This window comes from Oryx dammah, unplaced genomic scaffold (assembly GCF_014754425.2).
Source record: "Oryx dammah isolate SB20612 unplaced genomic scaffold, SCBI_Odam_1.1 HiC_scaffold_29, whole genome shotgun sequence".
NCBI classification, from domain to species: domain Eukaryota; kingdom Metazoa; phylum Chordata; class Mammalia; order Artiodactyla; family Bovidae; genus Oryx; species Oryx dammah.
This window is the reverse complement of record NW_024070213.1, coordinates 36537024-36551846: the sequence shown is the minus strand read 5'-3', so window position 1 is coordinate 36551846 and position 14823 is coordinate 36537024. Positions and strand designations below refer to the sequence as shown.

General features: G+C 40.2%; 1 protein-coding gene across 10 annotated transcripts in view; it reads right to left on the bottom strand.

Moving 5' to 3' along the window:
- Positions 1 to 14823, bottom strand: part of PPFIBP1 (PPFIA binding protein 1) — a 201737-nt gene that overhangs the window by 54160 nt on the left and 132754 nt on the right. For all 10 annotated transcript variants that reach the window (XM_040234602.1, XM_040234612.1, XM_040234606.1 and 7 more), the window contains one exon: positions 12650 to 12855. In XM_040234602.1, coding sequence (XP_040090536.1) covers positions 12650 to 12855 — 206 coding nt within the window. The remainder of the gene's footprint in view (positions 1 to 12649; positions 12856 to 14823) is intronic.

Sequence of the window (14823 nt, the reverse complement as noted above, 5' to 3'; positions counted from 1 at the left end):
TATAGCCAAGATCAGAACTGTTTCTAGAGCAAGTTCTAGAAGTGTTTTTTGAAGCTACTGCCTATGATATGGAAATAAGCTGTCCCCAAACCAGTTCTACAAAATGATCCATTTAAAAAATACTAAAAATTGACCACAATGAGCGTGCTCATGTTTCTCAACACTGTATTGATATTTACAAGCAGTCGTAACACTCATGCGTAGTTTATTTTTAAACACTAAAATAATTTTAGGAATAAAAGACAAATGAGCCACTGCTGGAATAGTTATATACTTTTGAAGTATTCTGCTGGTATATTCAAGTAAATAAAGGTCTGTTCTGTTCATACGTTAGTTTCTGCTAATTTTTGTTACCTTTGCCTCAAAAATGCTAGCAACAGGTACATTCCCTTAGGCAAATACCCTACTGTCTCTATTCTTCCTCCATCTCCTGTGCCCTACCTCCCAGATCACTCCATGCCTCCCCAAACCCGGCATGCTCTCTCAAACACTAATGCTATTCCTTCTGCATGTATCTCTAACTCTTTCCCTCCTTGTTCCACCTCATTCCTTAGGATTCACCTCAACTGGGGCTTGGTCTGGAATGTCTTCCATGAGTTGCCTGTTCACTCATATGCTAGTTAACCACACCCAGATGACCCTTTGTTGCAGCAGGCATCACACTGAATGGACTAGGCTAGACTTGACTACATACACAACTCTCTCTACCAATAGACTCTGAAGCCTTTGTACAGTCCTCTTTCAATCTGATGCACAGTGGGTGCTAACCAACTGCTGAATGAAGGAACACTGATAGATGTTCAATAAACATCAGGCAAATAAAAGATGAATGAATGTTTGGTTTTATCCTGGCCTTCTTCCTTCTGAGCAAGACATTTATTCGCATTTCCTCCACTACCTGGTGTGCACACACCATGATCACTAGCTACTTTCCCCTCAAGCCATATCCTCTCTTCCTACAACATTTAAGAAGTGACTTCATAGCCTTTTTTTTTTTTTCCATCCATGCCGCATGGCTTGATCTGTTTCCTGACCAGGGATTGAAGCTGGGCCCTTGGCAGTCAGAGTGCAGAGCCATAATCATTGGCCCTCCAGAGAATTCCCTCCAGGACCTTTTCAATGGTTAGTAATTGAGGCCCTCCTGCACGAACTCCCTCATGTACTTCCTTCTTCAACACACAGTATTACATATCGCCTCCTACATCTTCCCTGTCTTTCTTCCTGCCAGACTCGGGAGAACTGAGTCTTAACTCCTTAAAAGCTTACCATTCTTCTACTTTGGAACCCTGACTTCCTGTTTCCCCTGTGAACTGACCTACACTTATCGCCTCCATCCTTATCTCATCAATTTCTTTCTCTCAATGAACTTTCCTTCTCCTTTCCAAGATCTAACTTTCCATGGCTCTGTGCCCATCTCTGTACCAGCTCCCACTTCTCTCTGCCTATAGAAATCCACCTTTCACAGCTGCTTCCCACATCCTCTTTCTTATACCATGTCATTCTCTTCTCCTCTGCTGAATTCTCCTCCACATCTTGCCTTGAACTTCATGATTAGCTTTTGCTGAAAAGCTAATATTCTGCCAGGGAGGGCTTACAAGTGATTTTATGCATCAGTCATTTATTCTTCCTAATAGTCTTTCAGTGCTAATAGAAACTTTATAACATTTATTTTGATTCTCCCAAAATGCTTATGAAATTCTAAGCCTATAATTAAAAACATATTTGGTATAAACCCTTGTTGGGTGAATTTAACATCCAATGCATTGAAGACCAGCCAGCCCAAATTATTTTACTCAAAATCTCAGAGATACTATCAAAAGAACTCTTTCTAGTACCACTCATGATGCAACATTTTATTGACCACATTCAATCCAGCTGAGAGTTTAGGTCAAAACTGGAATCAACGTGAAGATTTTAACAATGCAATCTTCAACTAACAGGGGGTGTGGAGGGGCTGGACTGGAATACACCAGAGAGGGCAGGGCACAAGAGGCAGCTGGATTGTAGTAGTGATACTTTAATTAAGGAACTTATGGAGTTTGCCAGATTTTCCTGACATAAGGGTGTGGAGCTGCTATTGCTGCTAAGTCACTTCAGTTGTGTCCGACTCTGTGCGACCCCGTAGACAGCAGCCCACCAGGCTCCCCCATCCCTGGAATTCTCTAGGCAAGAACACTGGAGTGGGTTGCCATTTCCTCCTCCAATGCATCAAAGTGAAAAGTCAAAGCGAAGTCGCTCAGTCGTGTCCAACTCTTCGCAACCCCATGGACTGAAGCCTACCAGGCTCCTCCGTCCATGGGATTTTCCAGGCAAGAGTACTGGGTGTGGAGGGATATGTCTAAAAAGCTTTATTCCTCATAGAATTACAGAATCCTAAGGCTAGACAGAAACCACACCCAAGAACGTGAATTGCTGAACTCACATGGCAGGTGCTACACACACCATCTACTTTACCCTTCACCATCTAAATAGAAGCTCTTCTTTTTATATTAATTACCCTGTTATCATCAAATGTAAATACACAATCAAGTGAAAAGATGTTACAAATGTTAGCATTTTGCATTATATGAGTCTCTTCTTTAAAATGTTTCAATACAGAAAGCTTCAAATATATATAAAGATAAAGACTACAATGACGAGATCCTTTGTACTCATCACCCAGTTTCAGCTTCATGACAGGTGGGAGTCTTCTGTTATTTTTGTAGAAAGTACTATGCTGTGTTTTCCTCTGATTTTCTTAGTTTTATTGGTTTGCATTGGCCTACACCTGTCTCTCTTTTCTCCCCAACCTCCAGTTTTGGTTTGGTGTTCTTTCCCGAGCTCTGTTTTCCTCTAAAAAATCAAAAATCAATATACCAGTAGTGATTTGCTATGATTAAACTTATTTATCTTATAATATAGAACTCCTTTTGAATATAGCATTCCCATATCAGAATGGTAACAGAATTAAAACAGGGAAAGGAAAATCAGTCCAATTTTATAGACAACAAATATTTTAAAAGAGCTAGACTATCGCTGGAAGCTTGATAGGGATTGCATTGAATTTGTAAATTGCTTTGGGTAGTATACTCATTTTCACTATATTGATTCTTCTGATCCATGAGCATGGTATATTTCTCCATCTATTAGTGTCCTCTTTGATTTCTTTCATCAGTGTTTTATAGTTTTCTATATATAGGTCTTTAGTTTCTTTAGGTAGATATATTCCTAAGTATTTTATTCTTTTTGTTGCAATGGTGAATGGAATTGTTTCCTTAATTTCTTTTTCTACTTTCTCATTATTAGTGTATAGGAATGCAAGGGATTTCTGTGTGTTGATTTTCTATCCTGCAACTTTACTATATTCATTAATTAGCTCTAGTAATTTTCTGGTAGAGTCTTTAGGGTTTTCTATGTAGAGGATCATGTCATCTGCAAACAGTGAGAGTTTTACTTCTTCTTTTCCAATTTGGATTCCTTTTATTTCTTTTTCTGCTCTGATTGCTGTGGCTAAAACTTCCAGAACTATGTTGAATAGTAGTGGTGAAAGTGGGCACCCTTGTCTTGTTCCTGACTTTAGGGGAAATGCTTTCAATTTTTCACCATTGAGGATAATGTTTGCGGTGGGTTTGTCATATATAGCTTTTATTATGTTGAGGTTAGGCAAAACACTCTCCAACATAAACCACAGCAGGATCCTTTATGATCCACCTCCCAGAATTCTGGAAATAAAAGCAAAAATAAACAAATGGGACCTAATTAAAATTAAAAGCTTCTGCACAACAAAGGAAAATATAAGCAAAGTGAAAAGACAGCCTTCCGAATGGGAGAAAATAATAGCAAATGAAGCAACTGACAAACAACTAATCTCAAAAATATACAAGCAACTCCTGCAGCTCAATTCCAGAAAAATAAACGACCCAATCAAAAAATGGGCCAAAGAACTAAATAGACATTTCTCCAAAGAAGACATACGGATGGCTAACAAACACATGAAAAGATGCTCAACATCACTCATTATTAGAGAAATGCAAATCAAAACCACAATGAGGTACCACTTCACACCAGTCAGAATGTCTGCGATCCAAAAATCTGCAAACAATAAATGCTGGAGAGGGTGTGGAGAGAAGGGAACCCTCCTACACTGTTGGTGGGAATGAAAACTAGTACAGCCACTATGGAGAACAGTGTGGAGATTCCTTTAAAAATTGCAAATAAAACTACCTTATGACCCAGCAATCCCACTACTGGGCATACACACTGAGGAAACCAGAATTGAAAGAGACACATGTACCCCAATGTTCATCGCAGCATTGTTTATAATAAGGACATGGAAACAACCTAGATGTCCATCAGCAGATGAATGGATAAGAAAGCTGTGGTACATATACACAATGGAGTATTACTCAGCCGTTAAAAAGAATACATTTGAATCAGTTCTGATGAGATGGATGAAACTGGAGCCAATTATACAGAGTGAAGTAAGCCAGAAAGAAAAACACCAATACAGTATACTAACACATATATATGGAATTTAGAAAGATGGCAATGATGACCCTGTATGCAGGACAGCAAAAAAGACACAGATGTGTATAACGGACTTTTGGACTCAGTGGGAGAGGGAGAGGGTGAGATGACTTGGGAGAATGGCATTGAAACATGTATAATATCATGTAAGAATCGAATTGCCAGTCTATGTCCGATGCAGGATATGGCACGCTTGGGGCTGGTACGTGGGGATGACCTAGAGAGATGTTATGGGGAGGGAGGGTGGGAGGGGGGTTCAGGTTTGGGAATGCATGTACACCCGTGGTGGATTCATGTCAATGTATGGCAAAACCAATACAGAATTGTAAAGTAAAATAAAAAATAAATAAATTAAAAATAATAATAAAATAAATAAATAAATAAAAGAGCTAGACTAACACCATCTCTGTCTCACACACACACACACATACACACACTCACACTCTTCTCATTCTCGCTCTCCCCCTACCCAATAAATACTAGAGGAAAGACTGAAGTAAGACTGGAATCTTTCAGCCAGAAATATCACAGTCACACTTCATTTGGGTCCAACACACAAGACAGCATCTCACACTGTTTTGTACAAAGAGTCAAAGAACACAACACCAACAATGCTGGAAATCAATCCACCAGGCAGGAGCAGTGCTCTGCTATCTGGTCCTCACACTCGATGTGGTGTGATTAGCATGGAGAGGCCTGCTCCTGGGCTGTAAACAATCGTCTCAGGGCAACAACACTACCATTCGGGGCCACCGGAGCAGCCCCTCCACCTGGCCGTGCCCCTTTGTACTATGGCACCTCTGACTCTAGGTCTATCTTGCAAACACCCCACTTATATTTTCCTCCTAAGTTTCTACTGAAGTTCAAAAGAACAGCCTCTTCAGGAAGCCCTCTGAAGGTGAAGGTGAAGTCACTCAGTCGTGTCCGACTCTTTGCAACCCCGTGGACTGTAGCCTAGCAGGCTCCTCCATCCATGGGATTCTCCAGGCAAGAATACTGGAGTGGGTTGCCATTTCCTTCTCCAGGGGATCTTCCCAACCCAGGGATCGAACCCAGGTCTCCCGCATTGGAGGCAGACGCTTTAACCTCTGAGCCACCAGGGAAGCCCTCTACTTATTCCAAAATCTCATCATTTGCTAAGAAACCCAAAAAGGGAAATAAATCTCACATGCATTTTATCATACCCCCAAAACTCAATCATGACCCTCTCCTAGAAAGATATCAGTTTATTCAATGTTGTCAGAAAGTACATCAAAGACTGAAACTCAGAATGATCCCAAATGTATGCTGTACTTTCCAAGTCAAGATTACTATGGCTTTGGGGTTTTGTTTTTCTGGGTTTTAATTTTCACAGTGTTTGTTTCCCAGAGACAGAAGGCATCTTCTTAACTAAACAGTCAACTGGAGCAAAAACAAGTGCTCTGGAGCAAGACAAACCACAGTAGTGGGTCAGCTTCTAAGACTCACTGCTCCAAAAATGTAACTGTATCTGAAATGCTGGTGAGAACAGCAGATGCCAAGGGCTCTCATCTGCCAATCTTCTTAGAAGTATCATGAGAGCGCTTCCCTCGGAGCATCTGTGCCACGTTAAACTATTCACGGCCGCAAGCAGTGGTTGCCCTGTTACATGGCCAGGGCACACCTGCATCTCCTCATCTGTGCATCCACGTCCAGCACCAGGTGAAGAGACAGTCTGCTTCAGGGTCTCCTAAAGAGTTCTTTTAGATCCTTGAGAAGGGAAGATGCGCTCTACCCCTCCCTCACCTTATTTGCAGGCATATCACAATGCCCCGGAAGCTTCTGTAGCGGGGAGGGGAGTACACACTGAGACTGCAACATTCTCCCAGTCACAGGTGTGCTCCAAAGTTCCCCGAGTTCCAGATGGACGGAAAACAGAAGTCCCTGAAAGCTAAATAAAGCCAGCTCCCACTCTAGGAGTAAAACATATTCATGCATTCACGCATTGTTCATTGCTCTATTCAGTATTTATAAAAATCCAAGACACAGACATCGAGAACAAATATATGGGTGTCAAGGGGTTAAGCGAAGGGGGGATGAATTGGGAGGCTGGAATTAACATATATACACCACTGATACTATGGATAAAACAGATAACTAATGAGAACCTATGCACAGGGAGCTCTGCTTAATGCACTGTGGTGACCTGAAAAAGTCCAAAAGGGAGATAATATGTGTATGTGTACGGCTGATTCATTCTGTTGTATAGCAGAATCTGACACCACTCTGTAAAGCAACTATACTCCAATGAAAGCTTATTTTTTAAAAACCCAGCTAGGTGACTGGCTGCAGAGCTAGCAGAAGAATCTCTTTTACTTTGGGAAGGAGAACTTGAGATCAAGGAAAAATGCTGTGTCTACTTTTCTTGCCACTTCCTCCAGGGATCCCCTGGAGGAAGGGATGGCAACCCACTCCAGTATTCTTGCCTGGAGAATTCTATGGACGGAAGATCCTGGTGGGCTACAGTCCATGGGGTGGAAAGAGTCAGACACAACTGAGGGACCAACACTGTTCTTTTTTAACTTACTTTTGTAAAAGAATAGAGGAATCTTTCTATTCAACCCCAACAACTACCAGCAGCCTGGGATTCCACTGAAAGCACCTCTCTCAGTGTCCACACACTGGCATCTTTTGATGGAGATGGTCCATGTGCTTTCCTGGGAGTTTTCCAGAAGCATAAGGGAAAAACAGGTTTAACTTCAGCTAGGATGTCTCGGTGAGAGATGAGGCACAGCTCGTATAATTGTGACCACATAGGGGATACAACCTTAAGATGTTATCTTGTTTGCCAAGGCTTGGAAAAACATTCCCTGGAGGCACACAGGAAAAGAGAAAGAAGCTGGGCAGAGAACAGCAGGGATTAGAGGGTGGTGGGGCGGGGATGGAGTGTGCGGCTGGGGGTCAAGGACTTGGGGAGAACAGCTAGAAGACCTGGAGAGAACATGCCCTGTGTCTGAACTCTTTAAATAAATTATAAGTATTGTTATTTTTATGAAACATTTAACCCAAGGGACACTTAGGATTAATATTATCTTTTTCAACATAGAGAAAAGATAGAAATGCATTATAATGATTTAACAGGTCAGAAGTCAGTCAAGAGCACTTCATTTCCCCCACTGATATACTACTGGGTTATCATGCCTGATTTGCAGTTTTTACCATGAATATTTTCATTCACTTTGTTTTCTTTTTAAAATTAATTTATTTGCCTGTGTCGGGTCTTAGTTGCGATATGTAGAATCTTGTGCTGTGTGCATGGATTCTCTAGTTGTGGCACGTGGTTTAGTTGCTCCACAGCACATGGGATCTCAGTTCCCCGACCAGGAATCGAACCTGCGTGCCCTGCATTGCAAGGTGGAGTATTAACCACTGGACCACCAGGCAAGTCCCCCAAACTGTCTTTTTCTGTAATTTCTGCTGACTTTGAGATTGTGTCATAATTAAAGCTGCCAGCCAGCCAGACACTTTGGGATTTCAGGATCCACTCAAGGTCATGAACCTTGCCTCCATCTACTGGAGAAAGTATTGTAAGAATGTTTTAGGGCAGTGGATCAAGTTAGATCTAAAGTAAACAAAAACTACTTGCTAGGCTCAAAAAATTAAGACTTTTTTTCTATTTGCCCTCTTAAACTTTCTCTCTTATTTCTCTGTACATAATTCTCTGTTATTAGTATTTGTGTTAACACACATTTCACAATGAAAATGGAGAATTATACCTTAGTAGTTGAACAAATATGTCATATTCAATTGATTTGTTGCTGCTGTTGTTTTACCACAGGAGACAAACTTTCAAGTCTTAAACTTACTCATTCCTACATATTTAGCTACCCAATTAAAACAAATTCATTTTTGTAGATTTAACTTCACTTCACTCTAACAGTCTTTACTATTTTCCATTTTCTTATCCAGCTTCTGATCATCTAAATCAATTAAGAGGGCATCAGAAATTAGTAGTGAAGGAATAACCTGCACCCTACATGAAATCAGGGCATCTTCCTGGCTTGGGTAAAATAATAATTAAAAATGCAAAGGCCCAGTTGCAGTAATGAGAAGCTTAGCATCAGTCACTCTTAAGTAAATGGACTTTCAGGTTGGCCATCATTAAGCATGAATGAAATATTAATTACGTAACTCATATCATTAATAAGTTTTTCTAAAACACTGTGGAAGCTTCTCCATAGTCAGAGAAATGTCTGCACTTTTCTGTCAAAGAAGTAAACTTAACTGCCCCATAACCAGACTCAACCCTTTCTTTCCTTCATTGCAAAAGGTCCTACTAAATGTTTCCCTCTACTCTCTACAATCCACTCTTCACTATGACTTTTTTGACTAATCCTCTGCCAGGCTCACTGACAAGCACTCAACATACATTAGCTAATAGGATCTTCACAATCCTGTGTGGCAGAAACCACCATTCCCATTTTACAGATGAGGAAACTGAGACAAACAGCTTAAGACACAATCGGGAGAATTCTGTGTTCCTTCAATTCTAAGATGCCACCACATTTTATCAAATTACTAATTTAAAAATTTTTGATACGGTAAAATACACATAAAAATTTACCATTTTTATATGTACAGTTCAGTGCCAATAAGTACATTCGCAGGTCTGTGCAATCATCACCATCATCCACCTACAGAACTCTTTCCATATTTCAAAATTCAAGGTCTGTATCTATTAAATACTAACTCCACATCCCACCCTTTCCCCAGCGAACGGCAACCACTATTCTATTTTCTCTCTCTATGAATTTATTTGACTACTCTAGGTATCTGCATGCATGCTCAGTCATGTCCAACTCTTTGCGACTCCTATGGACTATGGCCTGCCAGGAACCTCTGACATGGAATTTCCCAGGGAAGAATACAGGAGTTTGTTGCCATTCCCTTCTCCAGGGAATCTTCCTAACCCAGGGATCAAACTCAAGTATCCTGTACTGCAGGCAGATTCTTTATCATCTGAGCCACCAGGGAAGCCCAAAACATGTACAGATACCACTTTTAAGATCATAAAACACATCACAGCTTCTGAGATATCAAATGCGAGAAGGCTATACTATCAGCAAATCATTAAATTGCAAGCATAAGACCTTCTACCTGTTGGATTCTTAATACTGCCTCAATTCCCTTTGGTTCTAAAATTAAAGTCTATGATAGGCTAAGCTCTGACTATTCATGTCATACCTATGCCTTTTTGTTTAGTGTATTTTTTACTGAAGCACAGTTGAATTACAATGCAGTGTTAATTGCTACAGTATAGCAAGGTGACTCAGTTATACACATATATACACACAAATTCTTTTTTATATTATTTTCCATTATTTTGATAATCACAGGACTGAATATAGTTCCCTGCGTTTATGGTAGCTGGGACTGTTGTTGGTATTCAGTCACTAAGACATGTCCTACTCTGTGATCCCATGGACTGAAGCACACCAGGCTCCTCTGTCTTCTAGTGGGGATTAGCAGATGTAAACTGATATATACAGAAGGATAAACAACAAGGTCGCACACCTACGCCTTCATTATTCCAAACACTCTCTCCCACTCTTCCCTTCTTGCTTTGGGCTTTGCCCTTTGTCATCAATCTTTTTTTTTTTTTTAATTTCATTATTTATGTGCTTGCAAAAATACACATAATTTGGAAGGACTGGATTCCACATGAGGGGACAGATATAAATCAGGTTGTACAAATATAAATAAGTTTAACCCAAGAAAACTTACCTCTGTGGAGTTACCATTTGGTTAGTTTTTAAATTGTCTTTTTTTTTGGATAAAAACTGAATCTTTGTAAGGTGTGTGAAGTATTTGTCCATTTTGTGGATACTTAACTTTAAAATGTTAGATATTAAGACAAAGAGCAACCAAAACCACAAATTAACAAACCATTATCCATCAAATGAATAAATTTAACACAATAAATAAATGTTAAATCCAGTTCATTCAAATGTATATACCATTTTATCATTCATGGAGTAACATTCATCACAAATATAATTACTGACCACCTGTTACATGCCAAGCATTGTTCTAGGGACCATCAATGCAGTGGTTTTGTTTTGATTTGTTTTAAATATAGTCAAAAGTCTCAGTGATACTTCCATTCCAGTTGGAGAGAGAAAAAAATACATATAAATATGGCAAATACACAGTACATAAGAAAGTGGTGCATTCTTAGTAAAAAAATAAAAATAGGGATATGTACTATGAAGAATATCTATGTGAAATTTTAGATCAGTTGGGCAGAAAAGGCCTCATGGAGAGCACAACTTTTAAGTAAATGTGACAAAGCTAGTTATCCAGATAATCTGAGAAAAGAACTTTCTAGGCAGAGTACACAGCCAGGGCAAAGGCCCTGAGGCCCAGTTTCACCAACATGTTTGAGAATCAGTGAGGAATCCCACGTGCCTGAAGTGGAGCAAAAGGGCAATGAGACCTGAGGTCAGAAGGCAACAAGGAGCAAGTACGAAACTAAAGGCCTTGCAGTCCAGCAAGCACTGTGGTTTCTGTCTCTAAGTCACATGTGACTACCACTGTAGGTTTCTTGAAAGGCATGGATGACATGATTTATGTTTCAGGAACCATCATGTCACTTTCAGTCTTTTCCAAAAACACTTTAACAGACTGAGCACCTATTAATGGAGATATTTTGGACACAAGTGAAACACTTAACCACAGAGCCCTCATGTTATGGCAGCATGGCTGCCTCTAAATGCAGGGTGGGAACGGGTTCCTCTAAGTTCCCTTCCCAAAGTGTGCTGAATGGTCAGGAAAACAAGCAGTAAAGAAGGGGCAAGGAAGGAGGTAGAAACAGCCTGAGAAATATGCCAGGAAATCTCTGGTTTCAGAGCATGAAGCAATTCCCCAAAGAAATCAGCAGACCTGGATACTTAAATCTCTAGAGGATAAACTTGCAGAAAAATTAAAGGTGCAATAATTAGGTATGGAAAGTAATATATCTATTATACAAAGTAAAGCATACAAAATAAAATATCTAAAATACTATTATACAAAGTAAACTATCTCAAAGTAAGATATATAAAGTAAAATATTTATGCTTATCAAGGTTGCAGCGATGCGCTAAAAGATGAACTGTACCACCTGCCCTTGAAATGGGGAGGTACACGGGCTGGAACAGGGTGGGAGCGCTGGTGATGGTGTCACATCACATGAAAATGCTTCAGGTGCAGGATGTACTGATACCATCAAGGTGCCCAAAGCAAACAACTGACATTGCCACCATAGACCAAAAATAGACTGTCATTCTTTCACACAATTTTCATTATCTTTTATATGAAAACCATTAACTTAGAAGCTTATTCATGCATTTTCCTGAAAAACTGAATATCCTTTCAATACTTACAAAATAAACCCTTTTTCTAGCTTCTCTTTTGAATATTTTTGTGACATTCTGTGGATTTTCCGTGTTTAACACATACTAAAACAGCATTTAGCATTGTTTTTAGGGAAAGGGCAGATCTGCCATGCAATCAGTTTTCGAGAAGGATGCCTAGAAAGAGGCTCTTTGTTCAGTGACTAAACACCATTCAGAGCCCAATCCACAGATTAACTCATGTACTGGAATCGAAATGACTGTCACAACCACTAGATGGCACTTGATACCACATACTGCTACCAACCTCCCTTGCTATTAGAAGTATCTATTCGCTCATCATGGTGTACTCCATGGGGTCGCAGAGTCAGACACAACTGAGCAACTGAACAACATTCACTGTACTCCCTATTTTGAATCGCTATTGGTCCTTTTCAAATAAACTTCCCAGTATTACCAGTAAAGCATCTATTAAGTGCAAAACTCTTTCCCTCAGAGGACGATTTGTTTTAAGCCACAGCAGATCATTCAAGCACAGTTCAAATGCTAGTCTACCTTTATGGGCAAAATCGGTGACCAGCTGGCACACAGGAAATGTATACTAACAGCAATTATTAAAAAAACGATCTTTAGAGTCAAAAGGAAATCAGAATCTCTTAATGGATAAAGTCGGGGCAAACTTGTCTCCCTGTAACTGTTTTTTCCTGTTCTGATCAGCTACTTTACGTTCTAAGTTTTGGACTAAGCAACGGAAGATTCACGGTGTGGGGCTGGTAACAAGCGGATATCTACCATTTGACTCTGGAGCCACTCAATGAGTGTTTCCGCTGTAGAGTCCGGGATCTGGCACCTCAAGCCTTCCTTCTCGTCCGCTTCCATCATCTCCAACAACCCGCGCAGGTCTTCCACAAGGTGCAGGGCTCGCAAGCTTCCCATGAACGGGGAGGTGGGGGACTGGCAATCGAAAATCCCATTGGAATATTCCAGGGCCTTAGAACCTAGGTTTAAAAAAAAATCATAGAGAGAGCAATGGGATTTATGCTGGATAATATACCAAAGCTGAAGGTGCAAGCAAGTCTAGTCACAGTGAGGAATGGCCAAACAAGGAGTAGGGAAAAGAGAATTCAATCACATAAATCTCTCCAAGGGATAGTCATTTGGTAAAAAAATAAAAAACATAATTGATGAGAGATTGTTGTTGTTTAGTCATTGTGTCCAACTCTTTGCGACCCTGTGCACTACAGCACACCAAGCTCCTCTTGTCAAGGGATTTTCCAGGCAAGAAAACTGGAGTGGGTTGCCATTTCCTAAATATCCCTAACAGGGAGGCCAGCTGTGTGGCATAGTAAGAGTAGGATGGGTCTTGGTATAAGATGTGCTGATCTCAAGAAACACAGGCTAAGAAGACAGCAGATCAGTTTGTGTGGAGCCATGTATTCCCCAAAATAAAAATTTTAGAAAGCATAAAGTTTTTAAATCCTCCTGGAAAGAAGTTGCATATTGAGGTGGAAATTGCATAGCATAACTTCAAAGGTAAGAGAGCCAGCTCTCAGTTAACTGCCTAGAATTTAATGTCTGAAGTTCAATAACTTACACATGTACATTGTATACATAAAGGGAGCATGTGTAGATAAACACTTTCCCCCAAAATTTTGTTTGCAGCCTAGAATCAAATGCTCTTGCGAATGTTAGCTTCAAACATAGTTTTAAAGCCATTTTTGTTTTCTATTACTTTTATGGAACACTCTACTACTTAAATACATACACTGACTCACAGTGCATTCTGAAAGCACCCATAGACACTTCTACATCTCTTTGATTTTTATTTTCTGGTCTATCAAACATACCATCAAATATACATATTAACTTTACACTTAAATTTCAACAACTATGATATTTAGGCCATTATCTCACAAATCCAGGCTTCCCTTGTAGCTCAGCTGGTAAAGAATCTGCCTGCAATGCGGGAGACCTGGGTTCGATCCCTTGGTTGGGAAGATCTTTTGGAGAAGGGAAAGGCTACCCACCAGTATTCTGGCCTGGAGAATTCTATGGACTGTGTAGTCCACGGGGTCACAAAGAGCTGGACATGACTGAGTGACTTTCACTTCATTTCTCACAAGTCCAAAGGTCTTAAGGCTGGATGAGACCTATGAGCCAATATGTAAGTTCTCTCTCCAGTTGGCCACAGGGCTTGATCAGTTCTAACAATGGGGAAAGGAATTCTCTTTCAGCTGTTTCATTCCATTGATATCTCTGATGGTGGACCACAAGATTTGGATCAAACATCTACCAAACTGTGATAATGGTAACCACTGATATGTATAGTGATGAATGCTAATAGAGCCACATAACCATGTAAATCAGCCTCCTCAGGAAACCCTGCACAGTTGAGATGAGAACTCAGGAAAAAAAAAAGAGGTAAGCAAGTCAGGAGGAGGGAAGAACAGAAAAGCAGCAAAACCCAGACATTATAACTTCCTATATTCCAGCAGCTTTAAGTATTAGGATCATACAATGCAATGATTTAAAAAACATGTGAGCCCATGGCAACCCTCTGTTCTGTTCAGTCTTCAACACAAAACAAAGTAGGAAGAGGGGAGAGGTGTGTATTTAGAAAATTCCCAAATGTTTGCTGTCAGTTCTCTTCTCCCTCTTACCTCAGTTGGAGAAATATTGATGGTAATTTGAAAATATGAATCCAGATCCTACCCACAAAGCTCTGAACTGACTTAGTGTGAGGTGAGAGCTGGGGAATCTTGTTGTCTTAATGACTCTAGTATTGCTCCTGAGGCCCTGGTGGGACTGAGGGATCAAGGACACAATCTAGTGGAATGCGTAACATGTGATCCCTCAGAAATATCACTTCCCTGATGAGAGGTAAGGTTGTATATAATCCCTGGGAAGAACCTAAAATTGGTTCTAGTTGTTATATTTTCTGAAACTGTGACAGAGTAAATCTATTC